General features: G+C 45.8%; 1 protein-coding gene across 13 annotated transcripts in view; it reads left to right on the top strand.

Moving 5' to 3' along the window:
- Positions 1-26,120, top strand: part of CACNA1D (calcium voltage-gated channel subunit alpha1 D) — a 343,694-nt gene that overhangs the window by 238,376 nt on the left and 79,198 nt on the right. For 8 of the 13 annotated variants that reach the window (XM_019667404.1, XM_019667400.1, XM_019667394.1 and 5 more), the window contains exons 10-22: positions 6,671-6,758; positions 7,012-7,071; positions 8,133-8,159; positions 11,646-11,806; positions 12,753-12,978; positions 13,094-13,301; positions 15,932-16,052; positions 17,985-18,099; positions 18,608-18,677; positions 19,523-19,589; positions 20,307-20,463; positions 22,570-22,699; positions 26,036-26,095. In XM_019667404.1, coding sequence (XP_019522949.1) covers positions 6,671-6,758; positions 7,012-7,071; positions 8,133-8,159; positions 11,646-11,806; positions 12,753-12,978; positions 13,094-13,301; positions 15,932-16,052; positions 17,985-18,099; positions 18,608-18,677; positions 19,523-19,589; positions 20,307-20,463; positions 22,570-22,699; positions 26,036-26,095 — 1,490 coding nt within the window. The remainder of the gene's footprint in view (positions 1-6,670; positions 6,759-7,011; positions 7,072-8,132; positions 8,160-11,645; positions 11,807-12,752; positions 12,979-13,093; positions 13,302-15,931; positions 16,053-17,984; positions 18,100-18,607; positions 18,678-19,522; positions 19,590-20,306; positions 20,464-22,569; positions 22,700-26,035; positions 26,096-26,120) is intronic. The other 5 variants (XM_019667401.1, XM_019667403.1, XM_019667402.1 and 2 more) reach the window with 2 other exon arrangements.

Below are 26,120 nucleotides of genomic sequence, written 5' to 3'. Positions count from 1 at the left end.
GCTACGTAGGAAATGTTGTCATGGACGTAAGAAAAAAATGTTTTCAAAAACTGATTTAGGATGACAGCTCTAGGTAGGTTAGCATGAGAAAATGAGTGGTTCTTGGGCCCAGGAGACAAGAGACCCCCTGTTTAGGCATGTAGGTGACTACCCTTCTTAGCTGGGGCTTGGGCTTTGTGACTTTTCAAGGATGCTTGAGGCTTCTCTGTTAACTTTATGAGATCTGCAGGGAGAGGAAGGTGCCTAATATTTTCAGGAAACTAGCTGTGTTTTGAGTAGGGGAGGTCTTTTATTGACTGAGATACTCAGGGTCCCTAAAGAAGTTCTCGAGATTGGTGGTAACAAGTGGGGCAGAGGCCGTCGTGTGAATGCTGTGCTCCCTATGTCACTGGTCATACAGCAGTAGTTATTGTCAAAGCATAACTCTTGCTTTAGACACAGAAACCTTCGTCTGGCCTTGACCTACATTCTCCAAGAGGAGTCTGGCTTCTTTACAGCAACAAGAGTCTGTTACCCTATGACGGTTAAGCATGTCGCCACTAGCAAGCATAGGCAAATATCTTTAGGGGGTTCATGGCACTGCTTTTGCTTGTCATGAAAATAAGATAAAAACACAAGATCTTGGCTTCAGACCACCTGTCTCCGAGGAAGGCAGCCACGACCCTGCCTCTGCTCAGTTGTCTAACCTCACCCCTCACCTTTCCTTTAAAAAGAAAGAGTGAGACGCTTCAGGATGCTGGGGCATGGAGGGAAATGCTCAAAGAAATCTCCAAGTATGCAAGAAAGCCTGTCCTGTGGCAGTAAATAGAGGAGCAAGGCTCCTAGAGGCCCAGGATATCTGTGAATGAGGTAGTTGGGGTGACAGGCTCCAGATGGAGGCTGGGGAGCCCTGGGCTCAGTTTGGCTCGGGTCCTAGTCTCCTGTGGCTGGCTGAGGGCTCTGAGGGCCCTTCCTTCTTGTGCTGCACCGGTCCCCAGGGTGTTCTGTCAGAGGTGACTTTGAATCGGTCTCCTGGGCAGGCTCTTTGACTCCTGGCAACCGTCCTGAGGGGCAGGCAGGGGCTTCACAGTCCTGCCCATTCCCTGCTATCCTTGCAGAGCTAGGGGAGCAAAAGGGAAAACCCCCTGGTGCTGGGAGTAAAACCAGATATAGCTTGTGGGTGTTTCCTCTTTACACAGTTCTAGCAGGTCAGAGGTAAATGGGCCTTAGAGATGATATTACCCAACAGCTCATGTTCTAGATTAGGTAACTAAGCCCAGGAGGAAAAGGGACTTGTCTCCATCTCAACAATGACAAAGACCAAGCTTCTCTGACATTTTTCTGGGGCAGGGTTCGGCAAACTGCGGCTCGCGAGCCATATGCAGCAATTTGGGTATGTACATGTGGCTGTGAAGTAAAATTGAAAATGAAAATAAAACTATCCTAGTTTCATTTATAAAATTTTTAAAGGATATTATTCACATAATGGTGATTTCATTTGTTTTGTGGCTCTCGAATAATTTTTAAATTGTTGTGAGGGACAGGATTGGCTCTTCCGTTTCAAAAGTTTGCCAGCCCCTGTTCTAGAGTCTTGGCCTCAGTAGCCTTCATCACAGAAAGAAGTTGGTCTGAGGTTTTGCTGTGCCTATGAAAGGTGAACATAATTTGGGGGCTGCCTTCTTGGACCCACACACAGACTCATCAACGGTGTGTGCGTGTGCGCGTGCGCGCGCGCGCGCGCGCGTGTGTGTATGTGTGTGTGTGTGTGTGTATGTGTGTATGTGTATGTGTATGTGTGTATTTATGTGTATTTCCCTCTGAATTCACAAGCCTGGCCGATTTGCTTGAGCAGTATGTTGTCCTTTCAGAGTTAGGCTAGAGAGAGTGATGTTTACACATTGGTGACAATGCCTACTGTTGTGCTGGCCTGAGAAACATTGGATTTCCCTGGTTTATTTTGTGTGGCATTGCCCATGAGGGCATCCCGGCACTGTACAAGGTCTTAAAGAGAAATAATGTGATCTGCCCTCCACAGAGAGTGCCCAGGCTGCCCGGGAAGGCCCTGGAAATGCACTTACAGTCCAGGGTGACCTAAGCTGCTGTCTGGCCATATCTCCTCACCACCAGCAGCACTTGGGGCCCCCTCTCAGTGCGCCCACACTCAAAGCCTCAGTGTCTATCCTGGAGCTCTCCCCAGTGCCTGGAACGGGCCACAAAACACAGGCCCTGAGCTTTCCTCGATGTTCAGTCAGGCAAACTGCAGCACAAGTGAGCTTCGCAATGTAGGCTACAGGCTAGTCCTAATGCCTGGTTTCACCCAGATTCACTGAAAATAGTTTTTAAACTAATGCATTTTTTAAAAACAAAAACTTCCTCTATAAAGCTCTAAAATTCCCTGGAATGCGTGAGGGAAAAGGACTTATGGCTTCTGGTGTGGGCAGGTGACATGGTGGGGTCTGTGGGGCTGTCTACGTGCCTCCCTAAGGAAGCCTGGTCACAGTCAGCAGTTAACACTGAATCCCTGCTGAAGGGGACAGGAGTCACCCTGAATGGGGCAGTCATGATGCTCTGGCATCCGGTTAGAGAGAAGGACATGTGTTCCAATAATTTGCCTGTAGGTTTACTTACTCGGGTTTTTATAATTCTGTTTTGATTTTTATAAAGTTTCAGTAATCAACTTAGCAGCTTGAATTTTATGGGTGGATCTCCGGTAAGTGACCTGGCTATATGTCAGGTTTCTAGGGGTTAATAAAGGTTATCAGGACAGCTAACCAGTGCTGATGGATAAGAGCCTTGCTTGGCTTTTGCAACTTTTTGATTTGTGGAGTTTTAAATAGCACTGTATACGCCAACATATACCAATACCTAAGTGTAGGCCAGTATACTCAAGTATATACCAAAACCACAGGGTGGTGTGGCACGGTGGAAACGATGCTGAGTGAAAAGCCGGAGAGCTTTTCCACGTCTGAGCTGTGTGTCCCAAGGCAAGTTGGTCAGTGCTCTCATCTGTGAAATCACTAAGTTTGTTTATGTAATCTCATACGTCCCTTTCAGCTCTAGCAGACTGTGATCCTCCTGTCTTGTTTTTGTTACGTGCACATGAGATCATATTGGGCTAAGTGAAGTGAAACTCACATCAATTTATTAACGTTAAAAAAAATGAATGCCTAGTGCAAGTGAAGTGTGAAACGCTTTAATGTACATACAAGCTCCGTGGCTGTGCCCACTGGCCCTGATGTTTTCTATACTTTTGGAAAAGGAAACGGTGTCCTGCAGCAGGGAGTGAGAGGCTGGAGTGGATACGATGGCTGCCCGGGCCCCAGTCAGAATCTGGTTCCTCTGCTCGGATTTAGGGACTCGATCAATCAAAGTCAATTTCGGAGACCAAATGAGGTCACCAAATTCTAGCATAGTCACTGTTTTCTCCCTCCCCTGCCCCCTGCACGCCTCCTCCTTAGCCCTGGCGACATCATTCTGGAATAGATTTATTTATTATGGGCTGTGGCTCTGTAGGTGTCAAATAATTAGAAAAGTTGCTATCCTCACAGCAGGCCAAGTTAGACAGAAATAACTCAGTTTGGGACAGGAGAGATACAAACCAAGAGTGATGGCCAAAGCTGATTCAGAAGTGTTGAAGACTGTTCACACCAGACATCTCTGTGCAGTAATAGGCGTGGTCAGGACAGAGCAACACTGTTATGCAGAGAGTGTCGCTTTGCTTCCAGGGGGCTCCAGGAGAACTTTTCCAAGGTGATGGCATTACCATGAGAGCCTCGCTGATTGCCCCACTGTGGACCCACTCTGGAATAACCCACTATTGTGTGACCCGTTCCGGGGTAACCCACTGTGGTGTAACCCACTCTGCGATGACCCACTGTGTGTTTCACTTCACTTAGTTCTGACAAGAGCCCTTAGAGGTCGGTACTTCCTATTTTACAGAGGAGAACATGGAGCCTTGGAGAACTTGGGTCACAACCGTGGGGTTAAATGTAGCCCTGGCCAACCTGAGAGCCTGTTCTTAGCCACCGTCCTCCCCCACCTGGAGGACAGAGTCAGCTGGAAGAGCAGGAGGCTGTCTCTCCATCAGTGAAGCCCTGAAGCTGTGCCACACAATTAGCATATCTTAGTTGCTTTTGGGGGGAGTTTGGCTTTATTTCTTATGTTCCCCCCACTTAATCTAGGGAGCAACTAGTACATTTCATTCACTAATAGCTGGCACATAGCCAGAGATGCAGAATGATGTCCCCCCCTTTGCCCTAGGAAGTATGTACTTTAATGTGTTTCAATCAGATTGTTTGAAAAACGAAACTTAAGAATGAAATATAGCAACTGTATTGATATCATCATAGGCTGTATCATCATAGGACATCAGAGAGTAAAAAGCCACGAAAATTTAGGCTATTCAGAAGTTTGCTGTTTCTGAAATAATAACTAAAGTTACGATATGATTCATATTAGAACCATGAAGTAGTATACCGTTAGAGATGGAAGCGACCCTCAAGAATGTGGCGTTAACACGACCACTTTACAGACAGGACACTAAAGCCTGGAGAGAGGTGCAAGTCAGGACCTAACTGGGGCCTGAGGACACCCCCACCCCCACCCCGTGTCATGCTGCTCTCAACTTCTGTCTTCTTAGTAGTGGCAATAACCACCAAAAAAAAAATATTCCACAGACATGGCTCATGATCATATTTATAAGGGTCTCCCACTGTGATTTTCTTTGTCCTGTTCCTAAAGAGAAGGGTGACCTTATTGGAAGAACCCATAACAATCAACTTCATTGGATCTTATAATGTTTTAGCCTTTCTGCTGGAGTCAAATCATGGAACAGTCATGGGGAAGAGAACTGCACGAGCGTGTGTGTGTGTGTGTGTGTGTGTGTGTGTGTGTGTGTATGCGTGTGTATAATCTGTTTAAGGAGCTTTAAAGGTATTTCCGTAATTGGATTATTACTATTATTATTATTATTATTTGGTTTGTTTTTGTTTCTGTTTTTGCATGGAGTGGTGGAAAAGTGAATCAAAGTTTGTAGTTGGTTTCTTTTGACTTAACTAAGGAAAAAGGTTATTCCACGAGACTACCAGTTGTGTGATGGGGGTCTCTACTACTGCTCCTTTTTTCCTTTGCCTTTGAAGCCTTTGCCTACATGTTCCCGGACAAGGCTTTGGAGACTCCCACGCAGGCGGGCTCAGTTCACTGGGTGCCCACAAAAGGGAAGGGATCTTGTCTCTCCCCCCTCAGACCTCTGGACCCTTTGAGTCAGGTTCCCCTCCACCCTTGCCATTCACACCATATCTGTCGCCAGAGCAAGACGAGCAGATACGCGGATGGAGTGCGTTGACCCCGCTCCTTCACCCTCTGATCCTGGGCTGCGCTCAGAATCTCCACCACAGTGCTCAGGCACCCACCTCAGATGAAACAGAGGCTTCCTTGCTCAGAGGAGCCATTTGGGCAGAGCCCATGGGGGAAGGTCTTCCTGTTGACACAACAAGGTCTATAAAAACAGTTGTTGCCGTTCAAAATTATGCATCAGGGAAAAGAAGTGCGTGTGTTTGGGGGATTCTCCCATGTTTTGATCTTGGGTGACCTCTCCTAACCCCAGAGCCGAATTAGCCATTCCTTAGTATGTGTTTCTGGAACTCCTTCCCCAGACCCCTGAGGGGGTCTGTATTTCTGTATTTCACAGTCAATTCAAATCCATCCGGGGCTTACTTTTTCCACTGGTCCTCCAGGGCTGGTGCAGTGCCAGGTCCCTCTCTGTGCCCAGTACCTCCTGCACCACCTGGTCTACAGCACGTGCTCATGATGTTGACAGGGTTGAAGTAAGTAGATGAGAAAAAACACCCAAGTGCCGGATGGTGGCCCTGGATGGATCTCTGGGCCTCCCAACACTAGTAGGTGTATTTAGACGTTTCCTCCAGTTCTCATGCTCAGGATCCTGCTGTGGAGGAGTGAGATGTGCCCAGAGACCCTGGTGGCACTGGGACCAGAGTCAGCTCTGCCCTCTGGTCACTGGTGGGGAGGAAACCTACCTATAGACTCTAATCCCTCGGTGCTCTGGTCCTGGCTTCTTTGGTAAGAGCCTTCCACATATTGGCTTCACAAGCTCAACAGAACTTAGACATCAGACAAATTAGTAAAAAATTAGTAGAGTTTTTAAATTTTTAAAAAGATCTTGTGCTAGGTAACTTGATGCACTCCTGCATCCATCCTTTCTCCTCTCTTTCAGTATATTTAAAATGAGTATTTGTCTATGAAGTATTGGTCTATATACAGATTTTCTAGAGTATATCTGTTGGGACAAGGCCACATGTAGCTGTAACAGATGTTTTGGAGGTTTCTCAGTACAAACCCAGAAACCAGGAGAATTAGCTGGTACCATGCACAGCGACAGGGTTCAGTTTGGTCTCTCGGCTTCTTTTCTTGGGAAACACGTGGATGGACAGAATTTCCTCCTGATGGGGACTCCGTAGGCTTTCTCGGCAGATCATGGATGCAGAGGCTCTCTTGTGGTGCAGAGGCCTGATTTCTCAGCACTTCCTTTCGCTGCTAAAGCCCCTGAGGGCCCTTGATCACCTCTTCTCAGGTTCACGGAGGGTCTGCCTCATGGCAGAGGTCTGGGTCCTGCCCACTCCTGGGCGTGCAGTGCTTCCAGCACGCCATCTAAAGCGTTTTCTTCTCCCCACAGCCAGCATGCCAACCAGCGAGACGGAGTCTGTGAACACAGAGAACGTAAGTGGTGAAAGCGAGAACCAAGGCTGCTGTGGAACCCTCTGGTGAGTATGGAGGCCACTTGCCCATTGTCTTAAAGAAGCAAATGTGAGGAAGAGCCCCAGATTTCAGTGGAGCCCTGGGGCCATAGCCTCAGGGGCAAGTAGGGAGGTGGGCTCACCCTGGACCCCTTGGTCCCCCTCCTGTCCTAGGCCCCGAGCACTTCCCATGCCTCTGCCTCCAGAGCAGTCCGTCCTGCTGAGGTGCAGCCTGCTGCAGGGTGTGCCAGGTAACCCGCCGTTCCACTGTGTCCACTAGGTGCTGGTGGAAAAGAAGAGGTGCGGCCAAGGCTGGGTCCTCTGGGTGTCGGCGGTGGGGGTAAAAGTCCCGATTCTCCTCCAAGTCTGGTGCTGGCGTCAGTGCTTTGAAGAAGAGCTTGTATGGCAGAGTGGCTGACTAGAATGTGCTAGTAGAATATTCAAGTTTCCCTTCACTCCCGAATCCTCCCAACCTCATGCATAGCGGCTGGATGTTGGGACCCTGCCCTGCTCACAGCACTTTTTCTTTGGAGCTCTGCACCACCCTCTCCTAACAGTGGAGGGCGCCATCACATTAACCCCCGCCCATGGCCTTTTTTCTAGAGGATTTGGGCTGCAGCTGCAAGGGGCATCAGCAGAGTGGAATGTGCAGAGTACTGCCTGCTTTGGGGAGGGGGGGGCATGCAGTTTTGTTTGGGTTTGCTTCCTGCTGATATCTTTTAGGTCTTATCTCTGCAAAGTACAGGTGTTGTTTTTAAGATAATTCAATCTGCTTGGCAGAGGTGCATAGAAATGATGTGTTATGGGCAGGATACGCAACAGTTTACAAAGTGTATTTGCCTCCTTTCTCTTGCTCTGCCCGCCCCACAACATTGTGAAGTAGCCAGAGAATAGGTTTGTCTTCCCCTTTTTACAGATGAGAACACTAAGGCTCAAAAAGATGTGCTGCTCACCCAGACTCAGAAATCTAGTAAATAGCGGATCCAGGACTCCTAGTCCAGTGCTCTTTTTGCTATAGTAGCAGCACATGCTGCTGTTGAGATGAATGGCAGAGTTGTAGGCAGGGGAGGCCCCGCTGACTTCAGTTTGGGGAATGTGGGGTGAGGGGAGAAGCAGCCTTGGTGTCACTCTCTGTGCCAGGGCTGCTCAGGTTATCAGGCTGAGTCTTCTCTTGCCTGGGCCCTGGAGGGTGTTCAGCCTGGCCTGCGTGGTACCAACAGCAGCTTGCACCTGCTCCGCTCTTACCCCAGCTGGCCCGCTGTGGGAATGGGGTGGGGTGTGTGTGTGTGTGTGCCAAGTCCAGGCTGCCATGCATGGCTTTTCCGATAGCTCAGTTGAAGTCATGGGGGGAGTGTATGATCATGCCCTCCTAACAGGAATCATATTCTTTTTGTCTTGCAGTCAAGCCATCTCAAAATCCAAACTCAGGTTAGTATCTTCTATTTTTTCTTAAGTATGTGTGCTGGTTTGTTGTCTTCTGGCTTCTGAATTTTACATGGAGTTGCTCTAGACTTGAATTTTACTCTATGGGCTGCAATAGTCATATAGAAGATCAATCTGCCCAGTAAACATTGAGCACCCGTCTTGGAGAGCAGTGTAATAGGTGCCGAAGATCTCACCCCAAAACAAATGAGCCAACAAGACGGAACAATGAACAAATTTTTCTGCCACTAATCTACCCTTTATATTTTCTCCCAGAGTCATTTCTGTATGAGAGATACATCTTGTCACTTTTCTCCTTCAAAGTTTTCCAAAGCAGGAGGTTTAAGAGGTTTCCTGAGGTGCTAGTGATGTTCTGTTTCTTGCTCTGGTTGCAGGTTACGTGGGCGGTTGGCAAAAACTCATTGCACTATATACCTATGATTTGTGTACATTTGCACATGTTACTTTTTAATTAAAACCAACATTTTACCACTATATATAAAAATTAGCTTGAAATGAACATAGAACTAAATGTAAAACCTAAAACTTTAAGCATTCTAGAAGAAAACGTAGGAGAAAAATCTTTGTGACCTTTGGCTGGGCAAAGATTTTTTTGGCTACAACACCCAAAGCACTGGCTATAACAGAAAAATACTGATAAATAAGACTTCATCTAAATTAAAATTCTTGCTCTTCAATAAAAAAATATCGGGTTGTCGAAAAAGTCATGACGTCTTTTTTCTATGTTTTTCATTGCAAAAATGCATCATGACTTTTCCGACAGCCCAATAAAAAGATAAGCTCCAGATTGGAAGAAAAAATATTTGCAAAGCATATTTGATAAAGGACTAGTATCCAGTATATATAAAGAATAACATACAAAAAAATGATGTCAATAAAAAAAATCACAATAAAAAGTGAACAATAGATTTTACTAAGCATGTCACCAAAAAAGAGATGTGGATGGGAGATGAGCACATGAAATGACCATGGGTCATAGGAAAATGCAAATTAGAGATACCACTACCTACCTATTAGAGATTTTGTTTTTACACCTATGGATCAAAGTAAAAAACCTGACAATACCAAATTTTGACAAGGATGCAGATCAATGGGAATTCTCATACATTCCTGCATGTCAAATGACACTGCCATTTTAAAAGGAAGTTGGCTGTTTCTTATAAAGTTAAACATACATTTACCACATGACTCAGCAATCCCACTTCTAAGGTACTTATATAAGAGAAATGAAGATACATGCCTGCACAAAAACTTTTTTACATAAGCGTTATAGCAGTTTTAGTTATAACTGCCAAAAACTGAATAACTCATGTCCAGCAAATGGTGAATGGGTAGACAAATGTAGTCCATCCATATGATAGAATAATGCTCAGCAGTAAGAAGGAAAAAACTACTGATAGAGGCAACAACACAAATGAATCTCAGAAGTATTTTTGCTAAGCAAAAGAAGCCAGTCTCAAAAAGCTGTATATTGTATAATTCTGTTTATAGGACATTCTGGATAAAGCAAAACAATAGAGACAGAAAACAGATCAGTAGTTGTCTTAGGGTGCAGAGAGAGGGTTAACAACAGGGGTCGGTCCATAACGGAACTTCTTTGAGTGATGAAAATATTCTACATCTTGATTGTGGTGGTCCTTTCAAACTGTATACCTAAAAGGAGTAGATTATATTGTATGTAAATTGTATCTTGGTAAACCTGATTTTAAAATAAAATTAAAAGCTCTTCCATGACTCCCTGTTGCCAGAGGGCATATAAATTCCTTTATAATTTGGTGGCCCGCTCACCCTCTGGCCTCATCTTTTGATACCCTCCCATACTCCCCAGTTTGTTGTACTGGACTGCTCTCAGTTTGCAAATGTACCAGACACTGTTTCTCCCCACCTAAATCCCTTTAGTCGCACAGTCTCCTCTGAGTGGAGTGCCCTTCCCTCTGCCCCCTGGCTAACTCCTACGCAATTATGGAGAGCCAGCCCAAATCACAGTTTTTCGAATACTTCTTGTCTCTTCCAAAGAGTATGTGTAGCTCCTTTCCCTTTCCTCCTGTACCTGGTGCCCTGGGAATAGTACTTGGTGTGGATTTATGATTGGTAACCCTACATGCTTTACAAGGACAGGGGCTGTGGGACCCTGCCTTCCTTAGCTCCATGCGCCCAGCGCTTGGGCAATCAGCACCCAGTAAGGAGCAAAATGGGGAAGGCAGGATTTCAGGGATGTGACAGATAAGGCCTTCTGGATTTGGGAGATGCCTGTGACTTGTTACTGCAGCTGAAATAGACTCACCAAGGCTGGATCTTATTCAGACCAGTACACACCTTGCTTGTGCATACGAAATGACGCATCACAGGAGGCATCCAGCCCGGAAGGAGACAGTCTTTAGTGCCCTCTGTAGAAATTTTCTTTGCTGGCTATCATGTTTCCAGCTGCTGTTACCCCTGAAAACCACAAAGCAAGAGCAATCGCAAAGTATGCCCTGCTTGTTTTAGGGCTTGTTGGAGAGTTAGCACAACTCTTTCTTTGCCTAGTCCCTGGGTTACGGTGTTTTTAGCACAGCAGCATAGCTGAGTCAGCCAGGGCTGCAGCTCAGAGGACAGTCCTCTGACTCAGGCCCCCAGAAGAAGTGCCCGCCCTCCCCACCTGTGAGTGAGTACAGCCCTGGGATCCACTTCACCAAACCATCCTGTGGCTAGGAATGTTCTCAGTGAGACAGGCTAAGGGAGAAAACACTTGCCCTAATTGGAAACCGGAACTGAAAGTCAGGAGAGGACATTGGCTCAGCTCATTTTATTTGTATGAAAACACGATTCAATATTGGCTCTTCTCCTAAAGGTGTATTCTGAGCATCTCTAGTTAGAAAGGGCACCTGATGACTCAGTATGGAAACTCATGTCCTACTCAGCCTTGACAACTCTGCCAGGCTCTAGAGGAATCTCCCAGATTTAAGAAACAACAGAAAGTTTCCCTAAAAGGAAAGCTGTGGTTTTGGAGCACTCTGTTGCCTGATGAATTCTGTATGATGATTGAGATGCTGCGAGAGATGTAACGATAAGCTAAGTGGCGCTCTGCACCAATAGCACAAACAGATCCGTGTACCATATGGTGGGGATAAGAACTGCATATGTGTGATAGCTCAGTTTTGCATTTGCTCATGAATCTATGAATATCTAGATTTTCTAACTGGTTTGAGGACTGTGGATGACAGATTATGGAGTTATCTAAAGCCATAGGAAGGAACCGATAGCATGATCAAGTCACGATATAATACTTTAAAAAGTTGTATTTCAAGACCCACATAATTTGTATCATGAAGTCTGATCATTTCTATGCCATTTGTTCTTGTGTTTCCTTGCTGCACCTCCCACCCCAATCTAGACCTCCAGAGAGAAAGAAAAATGGCTCCTCACTGATGTTTATTGGGCACTCAGATGCTGTATCTGTCATTCAGGGAGTAACGTCTGCTTCTCTTTCAGCCGACGCTGGCGTCGCTGGAACCGATTCAGTCGCAGAAGATGTAGGGCTGCTGTGAAGTCTGTCACGTTTTACTGGCTGGTTATTGTCCTGGTGTTTCTCAACACCTTAACCATTTCCTCCGAGCACTACAACCAGCCTGACTGGTTGACACAGATTCAAGGTACAAGCAGAGACCGTTCTCTTCTTTTGTTCTGAACGAGGGGTTCCTGAGGCTGTCCAGCTGCAGTGCAGTCTGCTCTGCTCGATGTGTAACAGCATTTAGGAAAACTTCTAGTGAGCACTGACTTAGAAGACAGCAGAACTGTCCAAACACAGGGTGCACCTGGAATGGAGGTTCAGTGTACTGTGTGGTGAATGAGGCACCTGGGAGCTGATTAATGCCAGGACACCCCATTGTCTTAACCTTGTGACAACCTGGGATCAAGGAATCTTCCAGCTGGAAGGGACCTCAGATCTCTTCTCCCTGCCCTGACCGAAAGGAAGCTTTATTTTCCCCTATAGTACTCTTGGCAAGTGGTGGTTGTCCCTCTGCCTTGGATGTCCCAGCAGTGTGATTTGGGAGCCTGTCACCAGATAGCTCATTCTGAGTTTGACAGTTTTGAGCCATTGAGAAGTCCTGCCTTCCATCAAGTCAGCTCTCTGTCCAGCTCTCCAGCCTGCTGGGGGGTATTTTCTGCTGTTAGAAATGACCTTGATAAGCAACTGCTTCTTATATCGTGGTGCTGTAAGCAAGACCAAACAGGTCTTTTTGTGACTGATAGAAACAGAAAATATAATATGATAGTCTAAATGGAGATTCATAGGCTTTTAGGGCTAGAAAGCAGCAGAGATTATATGGTAAGCTGCCCCTCCCCATTTTATTGTTAGTGAAACTGAGGCCCAGAGAGATGGAGGAACTTCCCCAGAGTCACATGTCTAGGTATTAGCAGCAGTAGGGCTAGAACCTGGCAGACAAACATGTTAGTGCCACATTTCCATAAGGGCTCAAGGACAAAGAAAGGGGCATTTCCAGCAGGGACTGGTGGGTGGGGACGCGAGGAGAGAAGAGGACTCTGAGCCACCCCCGTGATGAGACCCCAAGGACACGCACCCCTTTGTCTTTCCAGATATCGCCAACAAAGTCCTCCTGGCTCTGTTCACCTGTGAGATGCTGGTAAAAATGTACAGCTTGGGCCTCCAGGCATATTTCGTCTCTCTCTTTAATCGGTTTGACTGCTTCGTGGTGTGTGGTGGAATTACGGAAACCATCTTGGTGGAGCTGGAAATCATGTCTCCCTTGGGGATCTCTGTGTTTCGGTGTGTGCGCCTCTTACGAATTTTCAAAGTCACCAGGTAAGGACATGTATATCTTGCTGCAGGTGTTTTCTGAAAGGAGGCGGTGATGCGCTGCATCCCCGGTCAGGTGATGTTTTGCATCCTGGGCTCACACCCTCACCTTGACTTATAGGCATTGGACATCCCTGAGCAACTTAGTGGCATCCTTGTTAAACTCCATGAAGTCCATCGCTTCACTGTTGCTCCTGCTTTTTCTCTTCATCATCATCTTTTCCTTGCTGGGGATGCAACTGTTTGGAGGCAAGTTTAATTTTGATGAAACGCAGACCAAACGGAGTACCTTTGACAACTTCCCTCAAGCTCTCCTAACAGTGTTCCAGGTGAGCCTTCCCGGGAGGCGAGTCTCTCCCTGAGAAGCATGTTCTCAGATGCCTTCTTGTCCGTCCACAACTCAGTGAGACAAAGTGACTCCATTTTTATTAGTAACCTCTGCCCCAATAATGCTCTGATAAATTCTGTGCCATCTAAGCCATTTGTTTTGCACCTGAATCCAGCTATATGATGTGATTGAATGTTTTTGTGAGATCACTGGATATACTACATAATAATTAACCAAAACCTTCTGTTTGATTTTGTGAGGTTGCTGGGGCATCTGTGAGATAGGCTGTACAATCCTCTTCTGATTCTGTGCTAATTTTTGATCACAGGCAAGTTTCCTAACCCTGGCGATAACGATTTATGCAAAGAAGTGAATTCTACAGCCCTAATGTTCCGGTGTGTAGTCAGAGGAAGCAGGGTGATAAAAGAGTTGTGACAGCTCTCTGCCCCTCCTGTGGTGTGACTAGGAGGACAGAGACACTCTGAGGGTGTCTGTGATGTGGGGCCTTTGTGGGCGATGAGGCTGGGAAAGGAGTGACAGTGTGACAGGCACTCAGGTGGCTCGGCCCTCAGAGCAGTGGCCTGTCCACCCTGCCTGGCTTTAAGTTGAGGTGTTCTAACCCCCTCTTCATTTTCCTATGTTGTGAGCTGAAGCCACAAAGCCTCACAGATAAATTTAAAAGACCCATCTGTCCTTGTTGTTCTTTGCCTTTGAGGACAGGGAGCTTTGGAGCCCTGCTGGATGGGCAGGAAGAACTGGTGGGAGGGGCAGTGGGCACCAAGGTCCCATGGTGGCTCTTACAGTGATCGGCTCTGTGAACTTGGAAAGTCATTATTCCTTTCTGGAAAATAATAATAATAATAATAATAATAATAATAATAATAATAATAATAAGAGACTAGAGGGAATGATCTCAAAGATTCTTTCCCACTTGGTCATTTTGAGGTGAATGGAATTTTTGTCACTGCTATAGGCTACTGCTATAATTTTTTGAATTATACTTAATTTTGGGCCAGAGATTAGTCATTCATTTTTCTTACTTCTGTCAGAAAAACCTGTGTGGTGGTGGTGAGTTTTGTAATACAAAATTCAAACGTTACTAAAGGATATAAAGTAGAAAATTCTCCCACCCACCCACCAATCCCCCTTTTAGGAGGCAACTACCTTTAAATAGCTTTTTGTGTATTCTTTGAGATTTATTTGCTCAGATGTAAATCAACCTACCTCCCTGGCTGCAGATGAATTTACACAGCTGGTAGCTCATTCTACATGCTGTTTTCCATCTTGCTATTTTATCACTTAACATGTCCTTAAGAACTGTCCTTACTCGTCCATAAAAGGTTGCCCCCTCCTTTTCAATGCTGTCTGAAGTTTGTGGTGTGGATGTGCCATAATTCATGGAGCCAGCCCCCTGCTGATGAATATTTCATTGCGTCTAGTCTTGCCTCGGTGGGTGACCTTGAACATACACCATGGGGCACATGTGTGAGAGTAGATCTATCTGATAAATTCCCCAAAAAGGAACTGCTGGTTTAAAGGGTGTGCGTCCATTTACTAATGCTGTTGCCCAAGTATTCTCCTTGAGGTTGTGTTAATTCATCCTCCCGTGGTGGGGTGTGGAGACTGCCCATCGCCTCACTCCTTTTCACCACAGCGGGTGTTCAAACTTTTTGATTGTTGCCTGTCTGATAGGTGAAAATGGCATCTTGTTGTAGTTTTAATTCGTATTTCTTTTATTAGGAGTGAACCTGAATGTCTTTTCATGTCACTAAGAGCCATTTATAGTGCCTTTTCTGTGAATTACTTTATCATTTCAAGTCATTTGTCCATTTTTTCTGTTCGGTTGTGATCCGTGGCAGTTTTAATTTTTAAAGTACCTGGTCCTGATAGGAGATGAAGGAGCATGCTCTCTCTCACTCTCTGTCTCTGGATGGTAGTTTGTTTTTAAATTGTTGTGCATGTTCATCTGATTCTATTTCATGATGGACTGAGCATCATCAGCAGAGAAGATTATATATGAAATTTTAGGGAGTTATTAGTATCTACCCATGAGGTAATTTGTACATTTACATAAGATATTTAGAATTTCCTTCCTCCTTCTAAAAATTCATAGGTATAATTCTCCATTTCCATAGTTGAGTAACTATGTGGAATACTAGGTAGCAGTTTAAAAGAGGGTCTCCAGAGTATGTTGTTGAGAGAAAAAAAGCAAATTGCAGAAAATTCATATAGTATGATACTCTTTATGTCTAATGAAATCAGAGAAACCAACTGCCTATTTTCTCTGCATGTGTATGTATGCGTTTAAATCCACATACAGAGGTCCTAGAGAGAGACACACCAATCATGTGCTCTCTGGGGAGGGGACTAAATCTGGGCTGGGGTGTCATCCAAAAGCACATAAGTCTTATGTGTAATGTTACTCTGTTTTCACTAGGAGAATTAACTCATCTATTTGTGTAATGAAAAATAATGTTTTGAAAACTCTACGGGGTAACAGATGGTTTTGTTAAGTGCAAACTGGACTGTGAGAGGCAGCTTAAACCAGATTTAGGAACCACCAAGGAGCGCTTAAGAACCACTGGGGATTGTGGGTCCACCTGCAGGCCGATTCAAGTTTTGGCTTCTTAGATTCTGACAGGTGAAGACTGGAATGCTGTGATGTATGATGGCATTATGGCATACGGGGGCCCGTCCTCTTCGGGAATGATCGTCTGCATCTACTTCATCATCCTCTTCATTTGTGGTAACTGTATCCTTTAAGCTGACCAAGTCTTTGTTGTTTTCATTGTCTTGTTTTGTTTCTCCCTCTCTGAATTTCCCATCACCGTCGTGGTAGCCGTCGTGGTGGGGAAGTGAATGTCCTTACCTTGTTTTATCTGCTCTCCTTCACTGTTTCTGGGGACAGCATAATACAGGCAGAGCCCCCATTAAGGTTTGAGGAATACAAGCAGGAGGAGGGGAGGGAGCCTGAGACAATGCATGGGCTGCGTGGTCACCCAGCTTGGTGTCACATCTCCTGTGCATGTCCATGGGATAGCTTAGGGCAAAGCCAGGTTGTTCTTCATGGCATCATCCTTGGAAGGTTAGGGGCACATTTATGTCTTCTTAAGACCCTTCATAACCAATGGGGAGCCATCTTCAGTGGATTGACCTAAGCTCCCCTGAGCCTAATTTTGCTTTGCTGATCAGTATATCTTTGAAGGTCATATATGCTTTGGCTAGTTGTATCATGCTGTGTAACTTCTCTCCCGCTTGTTTATTCCTTTTCTCTACCAAGAGGTATTCTCTAATCCTAGACTTGAAAATTCAGGTCTCTCTTTATTCTCAGGCTCATCAGAACTCTCATGAGCCCATAACCTTTGGTTGTGTCTGCTTTATCTCTGTCCTCCCTGCCTAGCACAAGACCTGGCATACGGAGGCCCTCAATAAATGTTTGGTGGAAGACCAGTTGTACAAACATATGAATACTGCCTAGGCTCATTGAGACTCTGTTTAGAAAATAGTCTAGCACATCGGAGGTGTTTTGAAAGTCTTAATGTAATTCACTCACGTTTCTGTCCTCTTTAAAAACTTGAATAGCTTAGTCAAGTGTGAAATCCCCTGGAAGCTATCTCATCATCAGTCCCTCGGTAGGTTATGTTTGTTTACATGTTCAGCAACCCACCTGAGATTTCAGATTGCACAGGGCATGTGGGAAGGTGGTGTGCTACTCCTGTCTAAGGTCCTGGGGCTCCTGCAGTCATGCATGCAGACAGCTGTGCATCAGCCGGAGAGACGCATGAGAGAAGGGAGCCATCTTGACTTCCTGCCCACTGATTCCTGTGCTTCTCAAAAATGTACTTAACTGTCAGATAATAAGGAGCAGGCATCGTCTGATTTGGGAAGCTTGTTTAGAATTTTTTTTTAATAATTCATGGAAACCACACATACAACATTATAGTAAAAGACAAAAACCTAATAACTTGTTCAATCACCTAACTTTTTACTATTTGAAAAAGTAAAATTCAACCACAGTCATCAAAGATTTAGCCACAGTGGGACTATGCAAAAGAATAGTCCAGCACCATTTGGGAGTAAGTCAGGCATGCTGTAGTCAGTCAGTGTTTGTGGAGCAAATGGAGGAATGAGGTATGTGCACACTCCGAAGGCCATTTCAGACTGTACAATGGAGTCATCATTTGAATAATGCGTAGCCTTTACAGGGGTCCATTTTGGCAAGCATGCCCTGAATATACACGTTATGGGTATGTGTGTTTTAAATGAAAGAAAACAAAATGCATAAAAGGAAATGCAAAATGTGTAAAAGCACCGTTTATATTTACAGTTGTTTTATGGAATGTGTATCATAGCTATAGATACCTAGGTGTGTAGAGACACATGTACACATGTGCATGTGCAGTGCACACATATGCACACACATGAAAGGAAATGTTGCCATTTGTAGGTTTTCATGGGTTTGGTTGAATCTTAATTTTGCTTCTTTCCACACTGTCTTCTCCAGGTTTCTAGTTTAAAAAACAAAAAAAAAACAGGGCTCTTGTCCTCTGGCTTTACCAAGTGAATAGAGCACTAGGGGGCAGTCACCTGTTACCAGCCTCCCAGGATGCAAAGGGGTGTGATGTTGCTTTGTTGACCTTATGTGCATTAGAAAGGTGTTGTACCCTTAAAATGTTCAAATTAGATATTCTACTGAATGTCTTCTTGGCCATCGCTGTAGACAATTTGGCTGATGCTGAAAGTTTGAATACTGCTCAGAAAGAGGAAGCCGAAGAAAAGGAAAGGAAAAAGATTGCCAGGTAACCCCACTTTCACCTGAGGTGTTTGCTCAGGGGGCTGCCTGGGGAGCCAGCTGCAGGGGAGGCCTGGTGGAGCCACTCGGACTCCACAGCAGCTGCGGCCCCCATGTTGCTACTTTGTGGCGATCGTGGGTGGCCACGTGGGGCCAACCCAAAAGGATGGAATCTGGGGCAGAACCCAGGTCCTTGGCTCTCATTCCCGCAGAGCTGAGAGTGGGCATCACATGTCCCCATGCTTAAAGAATCACTGTGGTTAATTTTGGCATCATAAAATAAATGATGCATCCAATGCTGATTAGCTGTTGAATGAGCATTTTAATAAGATGATCCATGAAACGAATCCAGTGCACTGAATGAATGGAAGGCCCAGAGTGTGGGTTGCGCTAGGGTTGTTTCCAATTAAATTCTGTCCTTCGTGGGGTCACCGTTGATTCAGAATCCAGATTAGTGTTTTTATTCCCAGCAATATAGTTACTTGGTTTCTTGTGTTCTGTTCTCTCCTCTATAGAAAAGAAAGCCTGGAAAATAAAAAGAACAACAAACCGGAAGTCAATCAGATAGCCAACAGTGACAACAAGGTATATGTTCTGAAACACTTCTCCCCTTTTTGTGTCAAAATGATTCTGTTGATACCACCATAAATGTACCATTTACACAAGGAAAGTGTCCTGTGTGATAGTTTGGTGTGTTTGATAACACACCATTATAGATGTTGGTTTCCCAGGGGATTCTGAGTGAATTTAGGCATTTAACTGGTTGCGAGCCCATATTTTACCAGAGAACCAGGATGTTCAATATTTGACAGTCTGACCAGTTTTTCTTTATTGGACTTGTGTGGTCAGACCTGATCTGTATTAGTGTCTTCTCAGTGGGGATCAACACCAAGGCTTGTTAACAGGTGTCTGTCCCCAGAGGGGTCTCAGGATTGGGGCTGTGTGCTCAGGGCTGTACTGGCATCCCACATAGGACACCTCTGGGTTTTTCATTCGTTTGTTCACTGAGCCAGTAGATAACTTTTTGCGTGGTTACTGTGTGTCTGATACTGGGGGTCAGAAATAAACGAGACCAAGATGGTCCCTACCTGCATGAGGCTCACTGTCTAGCAGGAAGGCCAGAATCTACACTGCAGTTATCACACAGGGGTGTGACCGTGCTAGGACAGGAAGACGTATGGATGGTGCTAGCTAACATGGCTGGGCTGAAGTCACACCAGTTTTCTCCTCATCTGCCCTCAGACCTGTGGTCTCCAGCAGAACCATCATCGGGGCATCTGCTGCCCCTACACGCTCACTCACATACAGTACCACTGTGAAGAGAACCTCTCTGCCCCGTGCTGACTGGCAGGGTTGAGTCTTCCCTGTGGCCCTCTGACGTGACTTAAGTCAGAGTCTGTCCTCCTCCCAAGACCTCTCTGTCATCCTAGGTTACAATCGATGACTACCAAGAAGAGGATGAGGACAAGGACCCCTACCCACCTTGTGATGTGCCAGGTATGGTGGCAAAGGCCAGAGACAGACTCTCAGCTCATGAGCGATTGGGCTTTGCTACCACTCTGATCAGCGGCTGAGTCTGGCTGGCTAGCCTAGCTGGGTCACACGCTGGGCTGCTGAGATCAAGGCCATGGGTCCAGTGTCCTTGTGGACTACTTACCTCTGTTTTTTCTCTCAGTCACAGGCAGCTTACATAACCCAAATTCCAGGTGGTGGGGAGAGAAAGTGTAGGTGGACCAGGACAAGCCCAGCCTTTGCTGGGAGATCTCTCTAGGAGGTGACTGGTTATTACTAGTCCCCTGACACTTTCACATTTGACCAGGTGTCTTGAATGGCAGATGTCAAAGGGACTGTGGAGTTAGAGGAACATGGGAGACTGATCGTGTGTGATGTGAAGTCCCACACAGTTTTGCAGGCTGAAGCTGAGCAAGGAGGTTACTTGGATGGCAGTGGGAACACACTGCTGCCACCTTTGACTTGTGCTCAGATCTTCTGCTGCTGGGGACTTCATTCCACCACTCTACACATTCACCCAACAGGCAAGCTTCTCATCCCCCTGCCCCACCACACACCCTCAGTCCATGTTCTAAAGGGTTTTGATTAATGTAAGCTGATAGATGTTGAAGTTTAAGGTAAATTTTCATGTGACATTGAGACTAATTCAAACCCAAATGTGGTCTTTGTTTCATGCCTATAAAAAAAATGTCTTGTTTAAAGTAGGTGAAGAGGAAGAGGAGGAGGAGGAGGAGGAGGAGGATGAACCTGAGGTTCCTGCTGGCCCCCGTCCTCGCAGAATCTCCGAGTTGAACATGAAAGAGAAAATCGTCCCCATTCCTGAAGGGAGCGCTTTCTTCATTCTTAGCAAGACCAACCCGTAAATACCCCCCTTTCTAGTCACTTCACTGCTGCAACTCGCTGTGATATGACCCTCCCGGTTACTTGAGGGTGCCTGAGAATGGAGCGAGGGAAGGTGACTCACAGCCCCTTCCTGCACCTGAGCGCCAGGGGCTCCCCAGTCCCCCCAACTTGTCCCCTGCTCCAGCCTTGCCCTTGTCCTCCATTCATCATTTCTTGGCCTTCCTGTTCCTGGATCAAGGGGCTGTAGGGGTGAGGCCAGGTCCTGGGAGGAGTGCCATTCAAGATTCTCTTTACCCTTAACGCATGCACTGGGGTCAGCAGGGGTGAAATAACTGCTGTGCGGTCAGAGCCCACGGCTCTGGTGTCCCATGGGTTGTCGCCTGTGAAGTCTATTCTATCCAGAGGACCCTTTCTTCATGACTGGGTCTTAGTTAAGATGCTTGGGGGGGGGGAATTTTGCAGCCAGCTTCTGTTCAGCATCTTCATTCTGAGGTCTAATTTAATTGATCAGTTTCCCCTATTGAGTTTTATGGCAAGAAATAGCTTTGCTCAATGATATTTCATAGGTTGAGCTCTTCAGTTCAGCTCCATGATGTCCTGCTTAAAATAGAGTTTCTCATGTTAAAATGATAAGTTGCTCACCTGGAGCGTGGTGATTACTCACAAGTGCTGTAAGAGGAAGACACTTATTTACTAGCTGGTTTCTAGGTTTTAAATCATCTGGGATTGAGTGAAATGCCAGAGGGAATAAACGACTTCTGGGAAGGTTTCTAGACTTGGAGAAGTAGTTCTTGGCTGTCAGAGAAGAACTCTGTATAATTCACAGGCCCTAGGGAGACACAGGTGGGAAGCAAGGCATGCTGCAGTCCTTAGAGACTTGAAGATTGGAGGATGGTTTTTATAGCTCATCAGTGTTGAGAGTTTTGGTGTCCCTTTAAAAAAAAGTTATAGTCAACCAACGTTACTGATACCTATAGCTCACTGTGTCTACATATATGGAAGGAATGGATTGATTTCCGTCCCCCAACACACACACAGCTGTGAGCTCTACTGGCCTTCACAGTCCTGGAAGGCCTTCCCCAGACTCAGTTGCTAACAGCTTTGAGAGGGCATATCACAGCCTTAAGCAGCCCCAAAAGGGAGGATTTGAAACAAGGGGTCACCTTTCTAAAAACGTTGACTTCACTTTTAAAAGTGAAAAAATCTTTTCAAAGGAAAACCTACACATATTGTGTAAATCCTCCCCCCTCCCCCATCTTTAAATTCTAAGGTCAAATATTGTGGTTAAGGGTAGCAGGCATTAACTAGCCCCTGGGACATCAGGGGAAGCAGGAGAGGCTCTGATGGCTCACGGAGCCGTCATGAGGGCTGGGACTGCAGGAGCTGGACATGTGCTGCCCTGCCTGGCTTCCCAGGATCGCAGGACTCTGTGATGGTCCTGTCACATGGTACAGTAAGATCCTTGTGAAATTCTTGCATGGCGATGTAACTCTCAGTTCACCTTCTCAGGCATGCTCATTGTGGGTCAACTCCCCCCTCCCCAAAAATAGCACTTGAGACAGAATCTCCACATAACAGGAGATGCACCAAGCCTTACTTACTACAGCCATATTTTAATAGCCCAACTTCAGTACAAGAAAGGAATAGCTCTCATTCTTTGTGAGCTTCTGCGATGAGCTTCAGCCACAATCTCCCTTCTAGGCAGGAAAAGTAAGCACTGGGCTTCATGTTACAGTGGGGAAACGTCGTAGTCACACCTGCATGGGAAATCTGCCTCTGGTCCTTGCTAGCTGTGTCATCTTAAGAATGTTCTTTCACATCCTTCAGCCTCAGTTTCCCCACCGTTAGAAGGATAATCCCCACATTTAAAGACTCCATGAATGGTCCATGGTGCACCCACACAGAGCTGTGGCACCGAGGGCTCGCAGGGTGTGCAGTCTGAGGGTTTTGAGGCACTAATGGTCGGGTGATTTTGGCTTGTTGGGTGGGGCATGGGTGGCACAGCCGTTAGCTGTCCTCTACCTGACCTGTCACCACAGAGTAGCCCCAGCGTGCTGAAGGCACTGGCCCATCTGCTCGGGCCCTGCCTGGGGCTGTGTCCATGTAGTGGCTTTTCTCACAGGATCCGCGTGGGCTGCCACAAGCTCATCAACCACCACATCTTCACCAACCTTATCCTCGTCTTCATCATGCTGAGCAGTGCCTCCCTCGCAGCCGAGGACCCCATCCGCAGCCACTCCTTCCGGAACACTGTAAGCCACTGCACGGGGACATGAGGGTGGGACTCCCTTTAGGGTCAGTGCTGGCCTCTGCTGTCATCCAGGCAGGGCTGACAAAGGTCCAACAGGCTTAAAGCTAGAGCAGGCCTCTCCTTCACCTGTCAGCATTTTATGTTTCAGGTTTATAAGTACCAGAGGGGATTTGTTTTATCGGGACAACCCTTTATTGAATCATGTATCTTAAACTTCATTTTAAATACTCTGCAGTAACTTATAGTGTATTCAGGGACCCCTCCATTCCTTGCTGCCAATAATTTGGTCCCTTTTTCCTCCTTGGTCAAATTAACATCCACACCTGCGTTGAGATTTCTGCCTAGCGGGAAGCATCCAGCAGTAGAGAACGTAAAATTGAATCCAGGTGTGTTACCTGCCCGGGCGCTCTTATTTAGAGTTGGAGGGGAAGACATTATCTTACCTGGATGTAATTCACAAAGCTGCTTGGCTCCATTACTGAGGAGACATACAAGCCAGGGAGGTGATGGGATTTGAGGTTGAGTGGTTCCGTGGAAAGGAAGAACTGTGTTTTGGTATTGCAGGAGGTGGTTTTATGAAGAAAACACATAGAGAGTTAAGTTTTCTATTTTTAGTCAGTTTTATAACTTAGGGATAGCACCCTTTCACTGCATCTCTGCCGGACAGAAGTGGTACCTGGATTAGTTCTTGCCTAAGCAGTTCCATCTTAGCAGGCCAGCTGTCTTAACACTGAAAACAACCCAAAGTGAGACAGCTTCATAAGACATAGCCTGTTGTGTCTCTGGCCTTGATGTAGTAAGTTTCCGATGATAATTTAGAAACCCTCCCAGGAGCAGGAGGCCTACAAGTGTGTGAGGCCACCAGGCGATGCTGCCTTGCCTGGTTGGCACCTCTCTCTATAGATGAGATTTTCAGAGATTTTGAGGGTTAAGACAAATCACCAGATCAGTGCCCCAGGATTTTGGTTGTGACAGCCAAGCCTCTTGCTGTGTCTTTCCATTTCCCGTCTCTTGGTTTGAAGCTTGGCAAACCCAACCTATCAATCAGATTGATAAAACACACGCTCTGACATGAAGATAAAAAGAACTTTTCCTCAAGGCACATGTTGGTGTTGATGTAAAGATGAAAGCCCTGAGCCTGTCTTTATACTCACAGATTAGGGTGTTCGTTAGAGCTTCTGAGGCTGTCCCTATCTAAACTTTAAAATGGAACAAAGACGAGTGTCAGTCATTGAGTTCCATCATAAAAATGAGACACAAGGGAAAAAGCTGTATGGAAAAACACATCGTTACGTGATAGACTAGGTCAGGAGCTAGTCCAGAACACCGACTGACAAGGAGTTAATTTACATCGGGGCTTCATATTCTTATTTTTTATTGTAATTACTTCCCCATGAGTTTATTTCCTTGCTACTTTTCCCAAGAATGTTATTGTTGTTTTTTAAATCTGTGTATTGTTTTTAAAATATTACAGATTCTTTTAAATTGTGGTAAGAACACTTAACATGAGATCTGTCTACCTTCTTAACGAATTTTTATGTGTACAAGACAGTATTCGTAATGATAGGCACCATGTTGTACAGCAGATCTCCAGAACTTATTTATCTGGTGTGACTGAAACTTTACATCCGTTGAGCAACTCCCCATTTCCCCCTCCGTCAGCCTGTAACCACTTCCATTCCCCTTCACGTCTATGAGTTTGACTACTTTAGATACCTCATGCCACTGGAATAATGCAGTGTGTTCTTCTGCGCTTTTTATTTATTTTTATCATTATTTTTTATTTTAGCCTTAGCTGGGTTATTGGTGAAAAACAGAATAGAGGCTGAGTGAGGGAAAAAAACAACTTGAATCTAAGAGCTTTGACCCCCGGGCCAGGTTGAGCTGTTGGCTTGTTAGCAGAGTGTTTTTTGGCCACCCAGGTACTTTGAACAGTACCCGTCCTGCTGTGACTATGGAGGAAATGAGATGGGGCAGAGGCCTGTAGTGTACTGGAGATATCTTGTATTGCCTGGCCAGAAGAACAGATACACAGAAAGTTTCCAGCAAAATTTATAATTCCAAACATGGAAACAGTCTGGATAATGAAAACCTTCTGAAGAGGGAACAGCTGAGGAGAGCTGACCTTCGAAGCAGAGTGCTTTACCTTGTTGTAGTAGAGCAGTGAAGGACCCCTGGGATGGACCCCATACTTAAACAGCAAGGCCCAGCTCGCGACCAGCATTCCACGGCCTAGCGCCTTGCTCAGCGGTGCCATGACTGGCTCTGTGACCTGAGTGGGTGCCCCCTAACCCTTTCCCAGCGTCTTCTCATCTGCTAATGAAATGAGTTGGCCTGGTGGTCTCTGATGTCCCTTCAGCTCTGATCTCTTCAGTTCTTTCAAATTATAAAGCACAGTTGTCATGACAATAAGCAGCCAAGATGGCCTCTTCTGTTGGCAGTCTCGGCTGCCAGTTTTGTGGTTGAGGGTCCCTGTGGGCAGCCTTGGTTGAGTGGTGGTCAGGCTTCTTGCTGCTGGCCCTCGTGCCTCGATGGCTCTAAGAAGAGGCAGAGACCCCAGAAGGGCTGAGCAGAACTCAGTTGGAGCGTAGACAGTATTTTCAGGAATACTGACAAAGTAGCCTGTTCTGATAATTCAAAGGCCAGGTCAGTCTGTTCTTTGGGTGGGCCCAGTAAGGTTTAAAAAAAAAAAAAGAAGAAGAAGAAAGAAAGAAAAAACAGATTTGGGAGTGCACGGTGTTAGATATAGAGCAAGATGATTAAGTGAAAGTCTTCCTTAAGGACTTATCCAGCCCCACACATTAACGGGGCAAAGGTGATTACTCCCTGATCACATGGGCTGGAATTAGAAAGGACGTGAAAGCTTCTGGCCCCGTTTAATGGCACTTACATCATTATTTACATTTCTCCACCACTCTGAAGTTCAGCTGGATGGCCGCATATTTCATTCAGCCAAAAATGCAGTTAAAAATTCAAAATGTGTATAAGACTAATTTATCTGGTGCCACAAGTAATTTGTCAGTGTGATACTCTGATGAGAAAAGGCTATTAATAAAGCACTTTAGAAATGAGTCTCTGTCTAAGACATGAGACTGGGAAGAGTCAGCATGACTGGCTCAAGCAGGTAAGTATTTCCAAGTGCTCTTTGTTGGTCATAAAGATGAGCTGTCATTGGACCAGGTGGGGCATTTATCAGCATCTCTGCACTTTCCTCCAGGGTGGCAGGCTAATCCTGGGAGAATGGGTCTCTGACTGCATGTGGGGGTTCAACCCATGGGCATGTGGCTTTGGAGGTTTGTCCGGATGCGTTTTCTCATTTCATTGTTGTACCTTTCAGATCCTGGGTTACTTTGACTATGTGTTCACAGCCATCTTTACTGTTGAAATCCTGTTAAAGGTAATGGCTTTTTCATTGATCCTCA

This window comes from Hipposideros armiger, unplaced genomic scaffold, assembly GCF_001890085.2.
Source record: "Hipposideros armiger isolate ML-2016 unplaced genomic scaffold, ASM189008v1 scaffold_496, whole genome shotgun sequence".
Lineage (NCBI taxonomy): Eukaryota > Metazoa > Chordata > Mammalia > Chiroptera > Hipposideridae > Hipposideros > Hipposideros armiger.
Note: the sequence above shows the minus strand (reverse complement) of the source record. Positions and strands in the feature narration are given on the sequence as shown.